Source organism: Pollachius pollachius (genome assembly GCF_949987615.1).
Source record: "Pollachius pollachius genome assembly, chromosome: 5".
In the NCBI taxonomy this organism is placed as follows: Eukaryota; Metazoa; Chordata; class Actinopteri; order Gadiformes; family Gadidae; genus Pollachius; species Pollachius pollachius.
In genome coordinates this window covers 3,748,348-3,771,282 of record NC_136938.1, presented here as the reverse complement: position 1 = coordinate 3,771,282, position 22,935 = coordinate 3,748,348, and the positions used below count along the sequence as shown (strand labels likewise).

At 51.3% G+C, this 22,935-nt stretch overlaps 1 protein-coding gene across 1 annotated transcript in view; it reads right to left on the bottom strand.

Annotated features, from left to right (window-relative positions):
- Positions 1-905: 905 nt before the first annotated feature.
- Positions 906-22,935, bottom strand: part of thsd4 (thrombospondin type 1 domain containing 4) — a gene marked incomplete at both ends in the record, with an annotated part of 47,651 nt that continues 25,621 nt past the window's right edge. The window contains 11 exons of the mRNA XM_079736461.1: positions 906-1,048; positions 1,444-1,588; positions 2,320-2,499; positions 3,171-3,344; positions 4,048-4,221; positions 4,698-4,902; positions 5,192-5,321; positions 5,617-5,814; positions 6,170-6,266; positions 6,829-7,004; positions 11,337-11,541. Of these exons, the coding sequence (XP_079592587.1) occupies positions 906-1,048; positions 1,444-1,588; positions 2,320-2,499; positions 3,171-3,344; positions 4,048-4,221; positions 4,698-4,902; positions 5,192-5,321; positions 5,617-5,814; positions 6,170-6,266; positions 6,829-7,004; positions 11,337-11,541 (1,827 nt within the window). The remainder of the gene's footprint in view (positions 1,049-1,443; positions 1,589-2,319; positions 2,500-3,170; positions 3,345-4,047; positions 4,222-4,697; positions 4,903-5,191; positions 5,322-5,616; positions 5,815-6,169; positions 6,267-6,828; positions 7,005-11,336; positions 11,542-22,935) is intronic.

Genomic DNA, 22,935 nt, shown 5'->3' with positions numbered 1-22,935 from the left:
ATAAACCAACCTTCCCTCTGGGGCCCAAACAAAAATAATTGAGAGATTTTTACTCTCGAGTCAGTAAACAATCTTAAAATTGAAATTCCATTAAGCCCACCATTCTTTCCTACTTATACATATTAGTGCGTTGTCATGGTGACACAGACCAAGGAGATTCCATTTTCTGAGTTGGGATGAGGATGATGTCTGTACAGCATGCTGGATGCTGATTGGCAGAGTCAGGGCTTTGATGGAGCCATCATAACGGAGGGTTCATGAACGGCAGAAGATTAAGAAGAAGTTATTCTCCGGAATAATCTTTGGTCAGTCTGTCCATCCGGGAGTTCGTCAGCGTGTGTACCAGAAGAATCAGGAGTGAGGACGTCATACTATGTGGTTAATCGTGACATAAATACGTGAACCGTGACTTAAGGAAGCTTATTAAAATGTGTACACTCGGTACATGAGGACCGGGCCCTGCCGAGCCCCCCAGCTGGGGGGGGGGGGGGGCACAGACAGCAGCGCCTCTACTTCATGGTCTCTGGACAGCTGCGAACCGTGAAACACTAAAAAAAGAAAAGACGTGCTGCTTTTTATTGGACGTGTGCGGGTTACAATCCAGAAAGTCTTTGCAGGCTGCCCAGGCCCGCCCTTTCCTCTCTCCCCCTCTCCCCCCCGGCCCTCCCTCGAGGACCCGTCGAGTCAAAAAAGGTGAACCAAATGTCCGTCACTGTCGCTGCACGACCAACCAAGTGCGCTCTTTTTTCTGAAAATCCTATTTCTGGCACCAAGAAACGAGAGGCGTCCATTTAAGGAAAGAGGCCGGACGCGGCGGAACCCCCCCTCCCCGGTGGACTGCAGTCGACCCAGGGGAGGGAGAGCAGGCCTGGGGGTCCCAGGGGTCTTGGGGCCAGGGCGGCGGGCTAGCTGTGTCCGCGCGGGGCTGAGTGTCGGTGGGCCACCCGTGAGCAGGACGCACAGCAGGTGGTCCGGTAGTAGTCGTACACGCAGAGGCGCGCCTGCACCACCACGTTGCAGTTGAAGTACTTGTCTCGGCACTTCTCGTCTGGAGACAGAGTGAGGAGAAGTCAGTAGTGAGTGAATGTGTATGTGGGGAGGGGGGGGCGGGGACACAATGCTGACAGGTCAGTGGAAACACGTGTGTCTCTGAATACAGGGAGAGTCAGTTATACGTAATATTGCGTATCATCTTATCCAAGCTGTCTCTGTTGTATACGGGGAATGGGGTAGCCTAGCGACTGTTAGTGCTTGGTACTTGGTTCTATGAACATCCTTACCCAGGGAGACAGAGAGAGAGAGACACACACACACACACACACACATACACACACATACACACAGATTGACGAACAGACAGAGTGAGAGAGAGAGGGAGAGAGACACACACACAGGGCAGGGCGGTCCATGGTGTGTGTGAGCAGCGGTGACGGGGGTACCCACCTATATCGGGCGTGCAGGGGTCCGGGTTGCAGGTCTCCCTCTCCGGGGGCCGGTCCTGCTCCTCACAGCCGTCGCTGGGCTGCATGCTGTCGGCCAGGCAGCGCACCTCCCGCAGCCGGAAGCCCTCCTCACACGACTTAGAGCACTGGGACCGTACGCACACACACACACACACACACACACACACACACACACGCACACACACGCACAAACACAGACAGACAGACGGACAGACGCACAGTATGAGGGAGTGTGTGGTGGATCTGAAGCAGTGCGGTGGAGGGTAAATATTGCCTTTTCCTTGCGGCGGGCCGGATTACATGGAAAGGGGTTTAATCTGGGGATCTGATCCCGCGTGTGTTCGTCTCGCTCACCAAACGGGGGTCTCAAAGGGAGGGGAACACTGAACGCTGTGGGGTCATCGTACGCACGGCTTTAATCGATACCTCTGTGTATTGTTTCTGCCCCGTTGCCTCGGTCAGCAGATCTACCCTTAAATAAGCGCTGGGTGGGTTTCCTAAAACAACGGTTAGATAGTCAAATAGTTGTCTAGCATTGACATTTTAGGGAAGGGTAAAATGGTCGAATGAGTAGTTTGGATGGACTCTGTTAATATAACTCCATGGAGTTTGGTGGAAACCTTCATCCAAAACCCTTAGTGCATCCATTCCTAGCATGGGATGCCCCCGGTTGGGATTCAAACCCCCCTAGCAACCGTCACCCATAGCAACCAGAGCACCAGGATCGAACCTGGAATGTGACCGTAGGGGATCAGACTCTAAGGGACCAGAAGACCCTCCAGTGCCAGGTCTTCTAGACCCTCCCGTACCGGGTCCAGAAGACCCTGATCCCCGTGTCCCGCCGCGGGGTACTCACGGCGCTCCAGTCAGTGTGGTACCACTTGGCCCCGCAGGGCCCCAGGTTGCAGCTCTGCTGGCCCAGGGGCCGGTCCAGGGAGGAGCACTCGTAGGGGGGCGCGGCGGCGTAGCCCTCCTCCGCCCTCACCAGGCACACCACCGCCCTCTGCTGGCTGCCCACGCCGCACTCCGCTGAGCACTGGGGGCAATAAAACACACACACACCGTCGGGGAGGGGTCTCGCTGACCACACCGCTATTCAATTCAATGCAATTCAGTTTTATTTGTATAGCCCTTAATCCCAGGTACAGTCTCAAAGGGATTAACAGACCGTATATTTATGACACATATTGCCATCTTGCCATCTTGGTTCTGAACGCGACCTCGTGGTTTCAGTTCCTCCGACCCAGTGAGCATTTCGAACCAAGATGTATGCCAGTCCAATAAGCCCCACAGTGGAGACCCCGTAGGGTCCCCATGCGACACAGACCCCACAAAAAACAACACATAACGAGTGCGAATTGGTGAATGGAGAATGGATACATTTATACAGCGCCTTTCTAACCAGCGGCCGCTCAAATCGCTTGACAATATTGCCCAACATTCACCCAGTCATGCACACATTCACACGCCGACGGCGGAGTCAGCCATGCAAGGCGACAACCAGCTGGTCAGGAACAGGGTCAGGGTGAGGCGTCTCGCTCAGGGACACCTCGACACTCAACAAGCTTGGAGGAGCCGGGGATCGAACCAGCAACTTTCCGATTCCCAGCCTGCCCGGTCTACCTCCTGAGCCCTATGCCACCCCTGAAGACGCTGTAAACTCGTGGGGGTAACCGGGTGCTATTGCTGTCCCCAGAGGGCCCCTACCTGGCTCCATGGGCCGGTGAACCACTCGATGCTGCTCTCACAGGGTCCGTTGTTGCACACCTGGGAGTCGGCCGGCCGCTCGTGGCCACACCCCTCCAGTGGCAGGCTGCTGATCTGATTGGTCAGGCAGAGGACTCCGCGCGTCCGCACGCCCATCCCACACTCGGCGGAGCACTGCATGATGGGTAAAGGGGGGGGGGGGGGGGCACTTGAGTCACAGGTCACATGCGTGGCTCTGATCACGGCCCCAGCAACAGACCTCAGCTCCATCCTCTCTTTCATCTTGTGTTGTTTGAAGGCCAGTGATTGGTCGATTCCCTCGTCTGTTAATAACGCGGTGGTCAGTAGTTTATACCGTAGTCAGTAGGACTGCATTCCTCTCCCTCTTCAGAGGCCAGACCACCGCCCCCATTCCTCACTTAAATATCAATTTCCTCTTGGCATTTCAGCCTCTTTAAAAGGGCTTGACCCTCCGATAATCCACAGCTCTGTACCACACTGTCGGCTCATCCTCTCTCTGGCCTCTCAGAACAGTGTTCTGGAGCACAATGAGAAACATTCCAATAGGAAAACCACTGCAGGATGAATGCAAGAAACAGCTAGAACAAACAGTGCCCTATTCAATATTTGAATGAAACAATAAGTGATGCATTTGTGTATTTGAAACAGGGAGTGAATAAATGTCTGTGTGAAACTGTGACTAAATAGAGTAAGTGTGTGAACGTGTGTGTGTGTGTGTGTGTGTGTGTGTGTGTGTGTGTGTGTATTTGAACCAGGGAGTGAATAAATGTCTGTGTGAAACTTTGACTAAATAGAGTGAGTGTGTGTGTGTGTGTGCATGTGTGTATATCTGTGTGTGTGCGTGCGTGCGCCTCACCGTGGCCCCCCAGTGTGTGTAGAACCAGCTCTTGGCGCAGGCCCCCATGTCGCAGTTCTCCACGGCGCTGGGCTGCAGGTTCATGTTGCACTCCTCGTCCGGCACCAGGTCCCCGATGTTACTGACGCACTGGACGTCCCGGGACCGCTGGCCCAGCCCGCACGGCACAGAGCACTGGGGGGAGGAGCCAACGTTAAAGTACGGAGGGGAGGAGCCAGCGTTACAGCACTGAGGGGAGGAGCCAACGTTACAGCACTGAGGGGAGGAGCCAACGTTAGCATGTAGCCTCTCTATTAGCTTGTAGCCTCTCCGTTAGTAGCATGCAGCCTCTCCGTTAGCATGTAGCCGCTCTGTTAGCATGTAGCCTCTCCGTTGGCATGTAGCCACTCTGTTAGCATGTAGCCTCTCTGTTAGCATGCAGCCTCTCTGTTAGCAGCATGTAGCCGCTCCGATAGCATGTAGCCTCTCCGTTAGCATGTAGCCTCTCCGTTAGCATGTATCCTCTCCATTAGCATGTAGCCTCTCCATGAGCACGTAGCCTCTCCGTGAGCATGTAGCCTCTCTGGTAGCATGTAGCCTCTCTGGTAGCATGTAGCCTCTTTGGTAGCATGTAGCCCCTCTGTTAGCATGTAGCCGCGGGCACCACCCACCACGGTCCACTCGGTACGGATCTGCCACTCGCTGCAGATCTTAAGCTGGCAGGTGCTGGCGGTCTCGGGCCGCTCTAGGTGGCGGCAGCGCCCCGTGTGGACGTTCAGGGTCCGGTTGGCATAGACCTGCCGGCACAGCACCTGGCGGTGCTGCATGCCCAGCCCGCACGTCTTACTGCACTCGGACCACTCGCCGATGTCCCAGCTGGGCGGGGGAGGGCAGAAGGGAGGGGGGGGGAGGGCGTCAGATGGTAGGACCACCGCCACAGGGCCAAAGGGAACCCAAGCAGCAGGGTGGAGAGATGGGTCAGAGTTAGATAGAGAGGCATGGGAGGGGGTCAGGTTAAAGTTCACATGGAGAGAGAGAGAGAGAGAGAGAGAGAGAGAGAGAGAGAGAGAGAGAGAGAGAGAGAGAGGGAGAGAGAGAGGGAGAGAGAGAGCGAGAGAGAGGGAGAGAGAGATGGGACAGACAGACAGACAGACAGCTCCCTCACAATGCTGGGCAGTGTTGCGTGTTGCAGGGCTCCTCCTGCTGGCTCGGTCTGGTACTGCTGTCACACAGAGCGTCTGAGACCTCCTCGTGGTTCTGCCGGTGGACACAGTGGAAGATGGCGTACATATATCCTGGAAAACAAAACGATCTATCAATCTGATGATTTTACAAACACATTACATTACATTTTGTTTTCATGATATCTGGTGAAAGGGCAAAAGATTTCACATCATATTAAGTGGCTTCTGATTTATTTGTCAATCAAACAATCAATGAATTATAATTTAATTGAATCAATAGACATCTGAATCGTCAGTATCATTGAGATATACCAAGCATAAGAAAAACAACCTCAGAGGTATCTGATATACGTTAAAGAGTCGCTCTTCTGAACTATCCGCAAGTCTGTTTGACCGCACTACTCACCTTTACCACAGGAGGCGCTGCACTCGGTGGTCCCGGCCTGCCTCCAGTTGTACTCCCTCTGGCTTCGGGGGGGCTGCACCGCTGGGACCTGGTTGTCAGGGATACTGCTGGGGGGCCGCCCCCCGCCGGCGGGGTCGTAGCCCTCCTGGTGGGTGTTGTCCTGGTGATTATAGCCACCCTGCCCGTTGACTGTGTTTCCTGAAGGAGGGAGGGAGGGAGGGAGAGAGGGAGGGAGCGAATGAGGGAGGTAGGGAGTAGGAGGGGTGAGGGGAGAGAGGGAGGAGGGGGGAAGAGATAGAGGAGGTGGGGGGGAGAGGGACGGAGGGAGGGAGGAGGGATGGAGGAAGTAGGGATTGATGGATGGATTGGTGTTTTGCACTGCAGTTTGAACGTGAGTCAGTAGACATGGATGGATGAATGAATGGAAGAATGACTGGAACGTTGCTGATTATGTGTTCATGAGTAGGTGGATGGATGGTTGAATGCTCTGATGGATGAGTGTGGAGGGAGTATTCAGTGCAGCGAGGGTGGATGTGAGCGCTGGACCCCGTACCATCAGGGTTCTGGTCGGGGTGAGTGGGGTTGGCCGGGCTCTCTGAGGGGAGTATATACTCATAATGGACTCCTGGGTTGGGCTGCTGGTAGATCATCTGGAGGGGACACAAATCAGGCCGTCATCTGTTTAACTTCTTTGCTAAATCCCCCATAAATTAAAACCCAAATGTCCGAGTTGATGTGCATCTGCTGCTGCGCTTGTCTTGTGACGGCGGACAAATTTAGAGGCTGAAAGTAAACGCAACAATTAAAAGATTTGTCTGTTTACCATACTTTCCAACTGGAAAAGTAGCATTCTGCTCAGGAATCTGTGTGTGTGTGTGTGTGTGTGTATGTGTGTGTGTGTGTGTGTGTGTGTGTGTGTGTGTGTGTGTGTGTGTGTGTGTGTGTGGTGTGCGTGTGCGTTTGTGTGCATGCATGCGTGTGTGTCTGTATGTTTTTGGCGTTTGGGTGCGTGCGTGCGTGCATTCGTGCGTGGGTGCATGCATGCGTGTGTGTGTGCATGTGGCTGTGTGTTTGTGTGTGTGTGTCTGCATGAATCAGGCTCTTTATCTCTGCTGTATGGTTCTCAAATCTAAACAGTTGGCTCCTCAATACCAAAGTAAAACCAAAAATGTACAGTGGACATCAGGAGCTCAAAGCGGATTGGTTACTCACAAACACATCGAGGATCTGATTGGTGGGGCCGTCCGCCAGGAAGGACTCCCCAGCGGTGGTGGTGATCTCATTGGGTCTACGGTATGTGAACATGGTGCCCCCGCCCTCGTACCTCCCTGGCCGGTCGATCGCCCAGTTCCCATTGATGATCGATCGGCCGGCTCGATTCCGGAGGGCTGGGAGAGAGAGAGAGAGAGAGAGAAAGATCATCACCACACACACCTCTTAAATAGTGACGCAAAGACTGACACACCCCTTAAAGAGTGACACACCCCTTAAAGAGTGACACACCTCTCAAAGAGTGACACACCGCTCAAAGAGTGACGTACCGCTAAAAGAGTGACACACCACTCAAAGAGAAACATACCGCTCAAAGAGTGAACACACCGCTCAAAGAGTGCGTGTGTGTGTGTGTGTGTGTGTGTGCGTGCTCAAAGAGTGACACACCGCTCAAAGAGTGACACACCCCTTAAAGAGTGACACACCGCTCAAAGAGTGACACACCGCTCAAAGAGTGACACACCGCTCAAAGAGTGGCACACCGGTCAAAGAGTGACACACCGCTCAAAGAGTGACACACCCCTTAAAGAGTGAACACACCGCTCAAAGAGTGACACACCGCTCAAAGAGTGACACACCGCTCAAAGAGTGACACACCGCTCAAAGAGTGACACACCCCTTAAAGAGTGACACACCGCTTAAAGAGTGACACACCGCTCAAAGCCCACAGCTACTACCGTCACACGCGGCGGATCACTGCTGAGTCGGAACACGGTTTAGTCGAGAAAAGCAAAATGTTTCTCTACAGCATCCCCTCTCCACATTACACCACACCAAACACACACACACATGCAGACACATATACATGAACACACACACAAACAGACACAGATGCACACACGCAGACACATGTATGCATCATTAAAAAGCTATTCAATTCAGATGTATAATTGCTGTCCCATGCTGGTTCAAAGGTGCATTTGATCTCCACATCGACTCAGTTTCTCTCATGTCCCACTAAGGAAGGTCAGGTCCATCAAACACAGGTAAGAGTGTGTGATCCCTCCGCTCAACTACCTCAGCTGGACGTCTGGTACCGCCATCGCTAAGAGCAAGCAAAGGTCGATCAGCGAAGTCACAACTTTTCTCTGTTTTGGGACCTCACTGGTGGAACTGGTGAGCTCCAGTGGTGGAGCTCCCTACCGATGTCAGGATCGCAGAGTCGCTCACCAGCTTCCGCAAAAGACTCAAAACTCACCTGTTCAGAGTTCACCTCGACTCTGCATAGAAACCAATGCACAGCCACCATTGAATGTTGTACGTCCTGGCACTTGTACATTGCACTTATTCAAGGTACTTAATTGTGTAGCATCTACAGTAGCGGCTATCATTGCTTTACAAGGGGAATGGGTTAGCCTAGCGATTGTAATACTTGCACTTGGTTCTATGAACATCTTTACTGTACCGACAGCGATATATTGTTTCACTTCTTATGACAAATGTACTTATTGTAACAAATGAACTTATTGTAAGTCACTTTGGATAAAAGCGTCTGCTAAATGCCCTAAATGTAAATGTAAATGTAAGAGTGAGAGGAAGAGAAGAGAGTCTACCGTGGGAGTGCCAACCTCACTCACACATGACCAGGTGAGTATTCATGTGCACGTATGGGAGAGCTTCTTTAAGACGTTACAACAACATGCGGGGAAAGTCAAGCTTAATTGGTCTCAATAAGTATGTAATGGTGTGTAACCTTGTGTGTTTGGATTAATATATGAGGAGTGTTATGATAAAAACCAAGAGACCAAGAGAGAGAGAGATAGAAAGAAAGAAAGAGATTTAAACAGAGAGAGAGCAAGAGAGAGAGATAGAAAGAGAGAAAGAGATTTAAACAGAAAGAGAGAGCGAGAGAGCGAGAGAGAGAGAGAGAGAGAGAGAGAGAGAGAGAGAGAGAGAGAGAGAGAAGAGAGAGAGAGAGAGAGCGAGAGAGAGAGAGAGAGAGAGAGAGAGAGAGAGAGAGAGAGAGAGAGAGAGAGAGAGAGAGAGAGAGAGAGAGAGTGAGGGTGAGGGTGAGGGTGCATGTTTGAGGTGAGAGTGCGAGGGGAACCGTCCCGCCCCGGCTCCCTAACTGCTTCTGTCGGGGAACATTCCGGGCTGTAATGAAAGCGGACGGTGAGCCGCTCCTTTAATGAAACAATGTTTATACAGTTTCCTGGTGGGGGGGCGGGGGGCTGTTTATACAGGTTCCCTGGTGGGGGGGGCGGAGAGCTCTGGAGTCAACAGGCTGCTCAGCCCGCCATCTCAGCCCCCCTCCGCTGCACACACACACACACAGTCACACACACACACCAGGTAACACACATAGTCAGTCACGCATGTACGCACACACACACACACACACACACAGTCACACACACACACACCAGGTAACACACATAGTCAGTCACGCATGTACGCACACACACACACACACACACACAGTCACACACACACACCAGGTAACACACATAGTCAGTCACGCATGTACGCACACACACACACACACACACACACAGTCACGCACACGCATGTACACACACACACACACACACACACACACACACACACACACAATGTACATTTTAATATGCACACACACAAACCCTCACCAAGTAAAACACACATTCACACACACTAACACACACACATGCTCATTAAAACAATGAAGGACAAAACCCTAACCCTAACCCAAGCATTCCAGCAGTCACCTCTAAAACCAACATGTCTACAAGCAAGGTCACCGGGCCTCTAGGAGAGCTTGCTGCCTCTGGAGGACTACGGACCACCGAGGAGGTCTCTGGAGGTGAACATCATTCAGGAGACACCAGCCGCACAGGATCCGCTCTGCTCCTCACAGACCCGGGCTAAAGCCCACCTACAGACCCGGGTTAGAACCCACCTACAGACCCGGGCTAGAACCCACCTACAGACCCGGCTAGAACCCACCTACAGACCCGGGCTAGAACCCACCTACAGACCAGGGCTAGAACCCACCTACAGACCCGGGCTAGAACCCACCTACAGACCCGGCTAGAACCCACCTACAGACCCGGGCTAGAACCCACCTACAGACCCGGGTTAGAACCCACCTACAGACCCGGGCTAGAACCCATCTACAGACCCGGGTTAGAACCCACCTACAGACCCGGGCTAGAACCCACCTACAGACCCGGCTAGAACCCACCTACAGACCCGGCTAGAACCCACCTACAGACCAGGGCTAGAACCCACCTACAGACCCGGGTTAGAACCCACCTACAGACCAGGGCTAGAACCCACCTACAGACCAGGGCTAGAACCCACCTACAGACCCGGGTTAGAACCCACCTACAGACCAGGGCTAGAACCCACCTACAGACCAGGGCTAGAACCCACCTACGGACCAGGGTTAGAACCCACCTACAGACCCGGGCTAAAACCCACCTACAGACCAGGGCTAGAACCCACCTACAGACCCGGCTAGAACCCACCTACAGACCAGGGCTAGAACCCATCTACAGACCAGGGCTAGAACCCACCTACAGACCCGGGTTAGAACCCACCTACAGACCAGGGCTAGAACCCACCTACAGACCAGGGTTAGAACCCACCTACAGACCCGGGCTAAAACCCACCTACAGACCAGGGCTAGAACCCACCTACAGACCCGGGCTAGAACCCACCTAGAGACCCGGTCACAGTCCCGGTCACAGGCCCGGGGCCACAGGCCCGGTCACAGGCCCCGTTCACAGGCCCGGTCACAGGCCCCGGTCACAGGCCTGGTCACAGGCCCCGGTCAGAGCCCCGGTCACAGGCCCCGGTCACAGGCCCCGGTCACAGTCCCGGTCACAGGCCCCGGTCAGAGCCCCGGTCACAGGCCCCGGTCACAGGCCCCGGTCACAGTCCCGGTCACAGCCCCGGTCAGAGCCCCGGTCAGAGCCCCGGTCACAGGCCCCGGTCACAGGCCCGGTCAGAGCCCCGGTCAGAGCCCCGGTCAGAGCCCCGGTCAGAGCCCCGGTCACAGCCCCGGGTCAGAACCCACTCACAGGACCTGGTCTGCTCCTCTCAGAGCCCTAAAAAGGCCCCGGTCCCAGGCCAGAACACACTCACAGACAGATCTGAAGTCAGACCGGGGACTTCTTCAATAATCTTTAAATCCTTTGTGTTTGACACCACTTCAGTCTTCTGTGTTTCTAACGCTCCGAGCTGAGAGACAGAAATATTCTCAACACAGAAGAACCTTATAATTAATACTCAGTCAGGCTGGACAGACCCACAGCTTATGCGGTAAACACATTCTTAGAGGTATTCAGCCCGCGGGCGTGGAACCAACAACTTAAGGAGAAGATGTTTAGGTCAAGGCAGCGAGACCAGATCATCTAAACAGACATCCAGGAGTCCGGCCTTGGACTGGATTCAACCGGTCTCTGCGGAGCCCGTTTATCTTCCTCCTGAGCATCTGGAGGTCGAGGCAGAGCGGCGTTCCTCACCCAGGTAGTTCTTGCTCTTCAGCATCTCCGTCACGTTGATCTTGGTCGCCCCCTGGGGGATCTCCAGGATCTTGTGGTAGCCGACGCGGGTCAGGCTGTGCTGGAACAGCCCTGAGACCAGCCGGCATGCCGAGTTGTCGCCGCCGCACACCCCACACTTATCCACCACCCGGCTTGGGCCCACGAAGTCATCACAGCCCGGGCTCTGGGGGGAGAGAGAGAGAGAGAGAGGGAGGTATAGGGGGGGAGGGAGAAAGGGGGGGGGAGAGAATGAGGGAGAGAGAGAAAGGAATAAAGAGGTAGAGGAAGAAAGAAAGAGAGAGTGAGACAGAGAGCGAGAGAGAGAGAGAGAAAGCAAGGGAGAGGTAGAGAGAGAAAAAGAGAGCAAGAGGGAGAAAGGGGAGACAGAGAGAAATATATATAAATGTATATTTATAGTAATATGTCACTTATTGTTATTCTTTTATCAGAGCCGGCATTGTACTGTTGAACAGGCCACTGTGTAGAAGAATAGCCCTCTTTTCATTACACGTCGCGGCAAATCTGGATTTCATTTAGTGAATGTACTGTGTCAATGTCTACGGTGATTACCAACCATAATACAATAACCAATCAACAATCAATCAGGACTCTTCCTGAATATCATGTTCTTGGCTCGCAGGCCGTCCAGCCGATCCCAGAGTTTCCTGGCGATCGACCCAGGGCTCAGAGCCGTCCCTGTGTAATGGTGGCAATAATGAATGACAGGAAACCCTCGACTCGCTGGAGCCAAGAGCTCCCATCAGCGCTCCATGGACGGAGTGAAACCAGACGTACTGCAAACACTGCTTCTGCTCTACAGCGAACAGGTGGTCTAAAGGCTACCATACTATAGCCAGGGCTAGGCTACCGTACTATAGCTAGAGCTAGGCTACTGTACTCACTATAGCCAGGGCTAGGCTACCGTACTATAGCCAGGGCTAGGCTACCGTACTATATCCAGGGCTAGGCACCTGTACTCACTATAGCCAGGGCTAGGCTACTGTACTCACTATAGCCAGGGCTAGGCTAACATACTCACTATAGCCAGGGCTAGTTAGGCTAGCATACTATAGCCAGGGCTAGGCTACCATACTATGGCCAGGGCTAGTCTACCGTACTATAGCCAGGGCTAGTCTACCGTACTATAGCCAGGGCTAGGCTACCATACTAAAGCCAGGGCTAGGCTACCGTACTCACTATAGCCAGGGCTAGGCTACCGTACTATAGTCAGGGCTGGCTAGGCTACCGTACTCACTATAACCAGGGCTAGGCTACCGTACTCACTATAGCCAGGGCTAGGCTACTGTACTCACCATAGCCAGGGCTAGGCTACGATACTCACTATAGCCAGGGCTATTTACGCTATCGTACTCACTATAACCAGGGCTAGTTAGGCTACCCTATAGTGGACCTGCCGAGTATATACTTTGGCAATATGACAACCAGGGAACGGTGCATTATGAGGAGGGTGGGAGGGGCGATCATAATTAATGGCGCAGGGCTCCACTGTGGTTGGCTGACGGCCAAACCCAGCGCTCTCCGTCTGGTTTGTATTCAGCTCTCCCTGCAGACCAGCAGAGAGCTGCTGCTGGTCCTCAGCTGCTCAGCGGCGGAGCCTCTGCTCACGAGCAGTTAAAGCATCACATGCACTCCGTCTCCTGTCCCAGTGGCCTCACCCTCCCTCACCTCCCTCACCCTGCCTCACCCTCCCCGCTCGGTGGGAGATCCTCCGCTACGCCACTCGACTTTAAAATACACTAAATAAAGAAATGGAATGCTTTATGTAACCGAGGACGGGAGGGAGGGAGGGAGGGAGGAAAAGAGGGGCAGAGGGAAGGAGGGAGGGAGGGAGGAAGGGAGGGAAAGAGAGGCAGAGGGAAGGAGGGAGGGAGGGAGGAAGGGAGGGAAAGAGGGGCAGAGGGAGGGAGGGAGGACAGGGAGAGAGGGAGGGAAGGAGGACAGGGAGGTAGCCGCTTGAATAAGCCGAAGAAATTGTCTCACTTACAATTTGTAAGTGAGAGAGCGATGAGGAGAGGATGAGGACGGACAGAAAGAGAGAGGAAGGGTAGGACGGGTGTGAAGGTTAGGAGGATGAATCGATGGAACGCGAGTGAAACGTTAGAAGGTGAGACGGGAACGAGAAAGGCCGGGCGCCGCTCCGAGAGCCAGGGGGAGAGAGGGAGGGACGGCTACTGAGTGGAGATCTCCCCAGCTAAAAGCTTTTGAGTCCCTAAGCCGTGCCAAACGCAGCGCGGTGCCAAGCCAAACACGGCCGCCCTTCTGAAACACAGACAAAAGGGAGGACAGAAAAGAGCCGAGAACTAAGAGGGCAGGGGGAAAAAAAGACAACATGGAAAATCGACTTTTGTGGCGAAGGCAGCAGCATTGTGATCTGGTTTATATGGCGGATGGAAGCGAGGAGGCCGAGAATGTGGAGGAACACGACAGCAACCAAAACAGAAAACAGCATTGTTTGTTTTAGAGGGCAGATGTGTTACTTACACTAACTACAATGACCACACTGGAAATAGAAGTCTGCTCTCTGTCTGATGGCCACTATAAAAAGAGTTATCAGTTAAATTGAATTGAACTAATCTATACACAAATCTAAATGCAATTTATCTTGCACTTTAGAGAACCATGGCTATTTCTATTCATAAGAAAGAAGCACAATACTGCTTGCAGGTTGTCAGGCCGCCTGCGGTGACGTCTGTCCCTGTGAATGGGGCACATAATAGGCAAGTACACAAGCTGAAGTGCCCCTTGATATCTAACAATCCAGACAGCCGTGCCAAGGGAAACTTGTCAGCTTCTGTAGTCTGGCCTGTGTGAATAAACACAGACACGCTAATCCGTCCCCAAATAACCCAAAAACAGAACCGGCCTCGGGCCTGCTCCCAAACAAACGTGGCATTCACTGTGACCTCCGCGTCAAACCTGGAAGTCAAAGTGTCAGGACTCATGAGTGTCGAGTGTGTCCCGGCCGCGGTCACAGGGTGCTGCTCCACAGTTTCCGTCCCAGAGGAAGCCGTGCCAGCAGAGCCCAGTGGTTCACCGCCGGCTAACAAGGCCCCCCCCGCCGTTTGAAGCCGGAATCCATCAAATATTAAATGCACAGGAGTTTTTGTTGTTGTTTCTGCTCAGAACTTTGATTTGCTCCGTGGGCGGTAAGCGCCATCTGGAGCAGGAGAACAGGAGAACTTTAACAGGAATCTTTAAGAGTGTCACTAAAGCCCGACCTCATCTGGAAGTGGTTAGACGCGGCTCAGCTGGGAAAACTCAGCGCAGCATTCGTCTTACTAGTATACCCTCCACCGGTTTTTCTCAGGTACTGAGTCGGGCTCAACCTGTTGACTTGCAGACGTATCCGGAGGCTAAACTAGACCTGGCTTGTGTCTCCCGTCCTCAGAGTCACGATGCTGACATGTTGGGGGGTGCGACGTGGGGGGCTCAGCGCGGACAGCAGGACGTCTACCGCCCATCAGCTGGGAAGCTGTCTGTCTCCTCTCTCAGCTCAGTGTTGAGAAGAGGAGGAGACAGCGGGAATGTACGAGGGCTCATTCCCAGAACCCTGGGGAGAACATCATTGAGTACGATAAGGAGGATAAAATGATCGGTTGAATATAATTATTAACAGCTTAAAGTGATCGCAGAAATGAGAAATAGAACTCCCACACTTCAGACAGACGTTCATATATGGAAACGACTCAACATCCAAAGACATCTTTATATCAATTACAACATAATTACATGAATGTTTTCCAACTTTCAGTGGCAGTAGCACGTGTTCCAAGAGTTTAAAGCCAGTCAATAACTAAATAACGTAAACACGGCCAAACTTGGAACAAAACCAGCTGAGGAAGGACAGCGAACTGAGCGTTTATATAACGTAGCCCCCCGTCACGGTTAGGCACCACAGCAGCCCCCCTTTCACCAAGTACCCTTCGTCCTGTGTCAAAGTTACAGTTCGATAAAACTGGCCTAATGTGTGGCCCCCCAAGCACAATACAACCGGAGCATTTGGAATGACTTCATGAGGAAATTAACAGCAATGCAAGCTACGGAGAGAAGGCCTTCAACTGTCCCTCACCTACACTAAATTAACTTGGAGATGTGGTGGGAAAAAAAAGTTCCTGGTCCTGGAACTTCTCAGGAGAACTATAGTAGGCGGTGGGGTTTATGTGTGTGCGTGTGTGTGTGTGTGTGTGTGTGTGTGTGTGTGTGTGTGTGTGTGTGTGTGTGTGTGTGTGTGTGTGTATTAATGCGTTTAACATGTTGAAAATGTTCTAGCAATGCACTTCACTTCAGTTGAACTCAAACTCCATAAGACGTTTTTGTTGCATACGTTTGTGTGTGTGCATGTGTGTCTGCATTTGTGTGTTTGCATATTTGTGTGCATACACGCATGTGTGTGTGTATGTGTGTGGGGATTGTGTGTTCCAGATGCACGTGTCAGAGGATGTGTTTCAGGACTTATGGTGCGGTTCCCTTTGCCTTTATGTTATCCGGGAATTAGAGGTATTTTCGTGCCTCATTAGTACAGAGTTCCTTAGTGTTCACATTGGCTCAGCGTCTAAAAACCCTTCACTTTTATAATGACTAGAAGCACTTGGTGTTGGCTGCGTGTGTCCTAGTGTCCGTGCGTTCGTCCGTGCGTGCGTGCGTGCGTGCGTGCGTGCGTGCGTGCGTGCGTGCGTGCGTTCAGACCATACTGTGACATGAAGGCAGACAAGAGACACACCAACACAGGCTGGCACCAAGAATTACCAAACAACTACAAGCGAGTGTCACACACTAGCTGCAGGTCCCCAGATCTCAATGAAAGGAGGATGTGTGGAGGTGGACGCAGGTTAACATCAGAGGATATTACCCAGCATTCCTTCTACGTTCCTCTGACTCACTGTCCCCACCCAGACCTGGAAGAGCCAATGGTTCCTAGACGAGTGTCCCCCGGTGGGACGGAAGGCTTCAGATCATGCCTCTGAGGTCCTGGGGGGGGCGGGGGAGTCAGTGCATAGGTACGCCTTTTTGAGTTGGCAAGCTGAAATGTATTAAGGGCATGACCCATGGGAACCCGGGTACCTGACCAGGAGCGCCTTTATTAGAACACCTCCTCATTCCTGCGCTGGATTGCTTCAGGGTTGTTTTTAGGGAACAAAAACAATATTCACACCACTGCCTATTCAACATCCAGCTCAAAGGAGTTAAAATGGATGTGTTGTTTATAATCACAAGAATACTTTAGTACAGACTTTTCCCGAATGAAGACCAACTTCCTGCCAACACACACAACAACAAACGACCCTAGATCCCTCGGTTCGTTAGTCGAGGTCTGAGGTTGCAGAGGCTTCATGTCTCCCAATTAGAGAAGAGGAAGGCTTCGTTTAGGAACACGCTGGGATCAATTTGTTAGACAGGTTTTTTTTTTTTTTTTCTTCACAAGATGAGAAAATCGCTCTCTATGAAATTCCCAGCAAACGAGAAAGCTTTGTTATGTTGGAATTGTTTTGTTAAACACAAAATGACAGAAATAACAAAAAAATGAGTCTTCACTTGTTATTAGAAGAGTTTAATCCTTCGTCCTTATCAACCCTGTTAATGGGTTCTGTCTCCATCACAGAAAACAAATGCAAAAGTAAATATAAAAGATGCCTCTATTAGCTGTTGAAATCAATCCAAACATGCGACGGAGTGACGTGTGTATAAATAAATGGCAGTTGTTGTCTGAACAAAAAAAGCTGTGTGACTGAATCCTAGTGGAGGGTCAGATCATCTCCTCAAGAGAAATCCTTTCTCTCCGTTTAATGGACGCTCCTAATCTATCTTCCAACTATAAAAACGCTCTTTGAGATGAAAGCGGCGAGCGTTTTGAGGGCAGATTTATGAGGACCCGGTAACAGTCCGTTGTTTGGCGGGGGGGACGCGATGGGAACCTTCTCCGGGCCCCGGGCCCCCGGATGAGTTGGAGGGCCTCCGCTGAGAGCTTCCAGAGCCGTTATCAAAACGCAGCAGACAGACGCATGCCAGCTCATCTGGAAATGTAATGTCTTGATGACTGGGATTCCAGCCTGACAATGCTGAGGCTACATCATCCCAAGAATTTATGATGGAAGTGACCTTAAGACTAAATGGCCTCAGTGTGGAAATGACATTACGGAGATTTTTTTGTTTAAAATGCAAATATCTCCCTATCTAGTCTGAAATCTCAGACGGAGAGGAAAACAAACAGGCCCACCCCCTTGGTGTTCTCTAACGTTCACTAAAACACACTGCTGTTACCGATGAGGTGCGATGCAGTACGTTATTGTTTTGATATGTTGCATCAAATGTCTGGATGATATTGCAGGATTTCCTCCTCTCATGTTATAATCATTGAATCCTATACTCTAAGTACATGAGCAAAAGAGTTCCAGGTTTAAAATGCGCTCTGCTCATAACATAAGGGTTCAACGACTGATCACTCAGAAGTTGGTCTGATGAGTCAGGTGCTTCTAGGCACCTGACTCATTTTCATTTTCAACTAATGATCTTACAAAAACCCAACACCAATTTCCCACTTGAAAAGTTGTTTCACGTACTGGTGTGGTTTGGAGAGAGCAGAACCTTTCATGTACTGGTGTGGTTTGGAGGGACCAGTACTATACATGTACTGGTGTGGTTTGGAGAGACCAGTTTCTTTTTAGTATTGGTGTGTTTGAAGAGATACGTACTTGCGGATTGAGTCAACAATGGTTGTACTCTGCGGTATTGACACATTAAATAAATTCTCTATAAAGTTTAGAAATGAACCACATCAACCGCTCTACCAAAATAGCAAAACAACTTTGAACAAACTTGATTTCCGGCCTCTAATCCTGTCGGTTTGTGTGAATATGTGAATTGATCTGTGTGTGTGTGTGTGTGTTTGTGTTATTTGTTTGCTCTTGGATGTGTGATGATAAACATCTTAAACTTGAGCTGGTGTTTACGATGGTGGTCTGTTAGTCTTATTTTGAAGGTCGTGTCAGTTTCTAGGATTAGAATGTTTGTGTCTGGGTCTTTGAGCAAATTAACATGTGCCTGCAAGACAGTGTGAAGGTTTCTGAATGTGTGAGTGCGTGTGCGTGAGTGCATGAGCATGTGTTTAAGTGTGTGTGTGTGTGCGTGTGCGTGTGTCTGTATTTGTGTGTGTGTGTTCATGTGGGTCTGTGTGTCTGCATCTGTGTATGTGTGTGTCTGCATGTGTGTGTATTTCTGCATGTTTGTGTGAGTCTGCATGTGTTTAAGTTGAATCCCACTAAATGATAATCCACCCCTTTAGCTCATGTTCAGTGTGCATATTAGCTGCTGAAGCCACTAGCATCTGTATTCCACATGGCGCGACGCTATATATCTTAACACAGTTCCATCCCAACTAGCCCGGCTTTTAATGAACACCAGCTAGCGTAAGCCAGATCCTTCAACGGGAAACCCAGATGGAGCTCTACAGGATCACAAGGGTGCGACTGCTGCCAAGAAAGCAGAATATTAACGGCATGTCTGAACCATTCTGATAACGCATTTAATAAAGGTAAGCTGTCCTGTGTTACATTTTGAAATTAATAAATCTGATAACAATAACTTGAACATCTGTCCACAGACCACATACTGCGATGGTTCGAGGGGTGAACTTCCATTGTGGTTGTTAGGACGTTGTATCAGGATAAAGTGTCTGGCTTTGTGTGTTCTGGAGGGAGCCCTTGGCTTGCCACGTTGTCTTTACCCAACTTAGTGTTCTATGGGACAGTGTTGTTAACCTGCAGGACTAAGAATAGAAACACATGGCTGGGGCGGTTTAACAGTCTTTTTTTGTTTGAAGAAACCAAACTGATAGAAGAAAAAGTTAATTTCAAGGGAACTTCAATCTTATTGTAGCGATAACTAAATGGAAAATGCAATAGATAGAAATTGGAGTTTCGATCAAGTCCTTGTGGCAATACATATCGTTCAAATATTCAGATGTACATTTTCCACACTAAAAAATGTGCCATGGGTGTCACAATAAACACTTTCAACGCAAAGTACTACATGTAGAATGGTATACAAAGTAGTTATGATTTGGTTGGACAGAATCTGTAATTAATTGCAAAGTTGGACATTTCAAACTAAACCTATTTGCATTTGTTTGATTTTGATTGAGATCATCAGAGCCATCCTAGATTTGAGGGTTTGAGAAAAGGCAACATAGCAAGACAGTGGAGCAGTATCACGCAGAGAGTCCTTAAACACACCCCAAACCCTGCCGCCTGCCTAGGCCCAAGGGCACTGCCTGCCTCCATAAAAGACTCCAGTGGTTGTAAAGCATTCGGAAATAGCGCAAGGGGTGCCGATTCTGTGGCCATTAAAATGCGTATGGTTTCTGCTTACGTCGCCAATCCCAGTGAGCTGTACTGTTCGGAGAGCAGGATGACATGTCACTCCAGTGTGGTTGTCTGTGGCTTAATGTGTCTTAAATGTTCAGCACACACGTAACCGAGGTTAGAGGGGTCAACTGTCAAACATCTTTTACTCCCACAAATCTTCTGTGGAGGGAAAATAACTGAACAATTGCTTTGCTTTTAGGCAACATTTGCAGGAGCTAGCAATTGTTTGAGAAGTTGGACAGAATTAGCAGTTAAAGAGAGATACCATTCGGAAGATTGCCCTTGAAAACTGAAATATTTGACAGACTACATAAAACATAGAGCAGGCTTAGGATGAGTTGCTAGAGTTAGCAAAACAGAGCAGGCTCAGAACGAGGCGCTAGAGTTAGCAACACAGAGCAGTTTAATAACGAGCAGATAGAGTTAGCAACATGAACCAAGGAATGGGTTAAGGGCGAGCAGCTAGAATGAGCGGTATGCTTTGTTGCGGGGAGATTAAAGGTGACGTAATGGCCCAGCTCTAATGAGAGCAGGGAGCAGGTGTTGAAAGCTCCGCTTCTGCCAAAACCGTTTACTGCTAAGGCTTTCAGGAAGGAAGCCCGGCTCACAGAACTGTCTGAGGAGGTGGTGGTGTCCTCCCAGTAACCCCGCCGACACGCCCACTCCCAGTCAGTCCCCATCCCTCCCCCCCCCACCACCATCACCAGCACGACCCAAATCCACGGCATTTCCTTGCAGGTCACCGATGCACATAAAATGCACTCGTTCAATTACACGCATGAGAGATTACAGATGTTGAAAAAATCGAAAATAAGGCTTCTGTGTCATTATAAAGTCCTTTCAATTCCCCAGAGGTCTCTTTATGGAGACCCCCCCCCCCCTCTACCCCGGCCCGACAGTGACACACTTTGGTGTTTGAGGACTATTCATAAATCAGCAGATGAACTCAGGTGAGCCGTGTGCCGCGAGCAACGACAGGCAAGTTCAGATCACCTTCAGCAACGACACACTCTCTGTATGTATTCCATCTGTGCATTATTATTAGGGGCCGCTGGGGCGAAGAGACACACACACACACACACACACACATACACACCCACAAGGAGAGGGTGAATCCCCTTTTTTTCCCCACAAGTCGCTTGCGAATGCTGGGAAGGGAAAATATGTGTGGTACCGGGAAAGACCTCAGGTATCTGGGATCAAGAGAGAGATCGAGGGCGGGAGGGGCTACGGTATCGTGAATGACTCCGGGCCGAGACTGGAGGATGGATGCTGGAGGCAGCCTGTCGGGTATTGAGGTGATGGTTGTGGGGATGTGTCCCTCTACAAGTCTCTATATGTCTCCACAGAGCGTGCACAGCAGCAACACGTGGAGCAAAATACCTGCGGCGTGGATATAATGACGACGAGGAAGAAGCAGCACAGTTTAGACCGTGTGTAGGAATAAGTCCGCCCTGGAATATTCCCTGTTTAAAGGCGATTAGCTCCCCATCATCACATGACGAGGCACAGCCCACTGGAGCAGCACTGAGACGCACAACAAGTTGAACATTTGAGATTTCACAACTTTGTGTTTTGCCCCGTGACACACAAAACTAACCTGAAACAATTCAGGAAGCATCACGTTTCAGAAACAGATCATAAAAAGTCAAACAACGGAAAAACCTGAGGCTGTTCAGATTAGAAACACGAACATGGCAGCTTGATTACATTTCAAATCAACGGCAAAATGTACTCGCTCAATTATTAAACACGGCCAAACAATAAAAACCATTACAACGTGACACGGCCGGTCGGCTCAACCCTGCTCTGAGTCCTTAGTCAACCCAACACCCCAGCATGAGTCCACCCCCCCCCCCCCCCCCCCGCGGTTACCCAGCACCCCCCAAAACACCCGGCCCCCACCGTCACCTGGTCCCTACCTGTGAGCGCGGCTTCCCCTGAACGCGCACCTGGAGGCAGGCGGACAGCAGCAGCACCACTCCGGGGAGCATTCTCCACCGCACCCGGATATCAAAATCAATCAAACAAAGATGAACCCGGGGCCGGGGGGCCGGCGGGGGGGGGGCAGAGCTCAAGGAGCCACTCAGAGGGGGTCCACGGCGGTCCGAGTATCCGCTGCTGGGCTGTCTGTACGGGGGCAGCTGCTCTCTACTCTCTCCCTCGGAGCACAGTGATCACCGGAGGAACCTCCACCCGCTCCCCTTGTAAGCTGAGCTGGGGGGCGGCGCAGCTGGCGGAGGTGAGGGGAGAGGGGCCAAGGCTAGGAGGGAGAGGGGGGGGAAGGAAGAGGTGGTGCTGGGGGTGGGGGTGGGGTAAGGGGGAGGGCGGGGTTCTTCTGACAGTTAACTGGAAGTCGGACAGATTTAGCAGATTTTTTTATGATTTTATTTTTAAAAGCAATTCGGTTGAAACGTTAGAGAGAGGATATAAAAAGTACAAAAGAGCAGGGCGACCACAGAGCCACTTATACGGCAGAAGTATGTAATAATAGACGGCCCGTAATATTCCATGCGCAGCTGACGCTTTCATACCATAACACAAGTCGACAGTCGACAGAATAATTCAGAGCGAATACGGTCGGCCGAATCGTCAACTACTAGGTCCAACATCGGACAACGATACTCACGCCGGGGTCCTACGGAGAGTCGGACTTTATAAAAGTCCCCCCCCCCCGGTAAACTCAAAACCTACTCTCCTTTCTTTCTGTCCTTCTACTTTGCAGCCCCACTAACCGCGGCGCTAAAACAATACGAGCGGCCGGCCTCCTGCAAGCCCTAAACACTTCCCTTACGAGCCCCCGCCCCCCCCCCCCTGCCACGCAGCCCAACGCACGGGGAGACACGGGGCCACGCTGCGCTGCGTTCGTCACATGGTTTCCCCATCGCACGGCGCTCCTGTTTCCACGCCACTAAACTCTAATTCACCGAGAGAGACCGCAGTACGAGTCCCGGTCTGCATCCTCCCCCCTCCGTCCTGACGGTGGGGGTCTTCATAAAACCGTCAGACTGCGTCCGTGCTCATCAGGGGGTCTCTGCGGCTCCCCCCCCCCCCCCCCCCCCCCCCGGGTCTGAGGCACACAAGGAGAGAGCCTGGACTGACTAACCACCGGATAATTGAAAACAGTCCCGGGATTTTAAGAGCTCCACACGGAAGACCGCAACAGGCGAACATTACAGAACAGAACAATAGCCGGC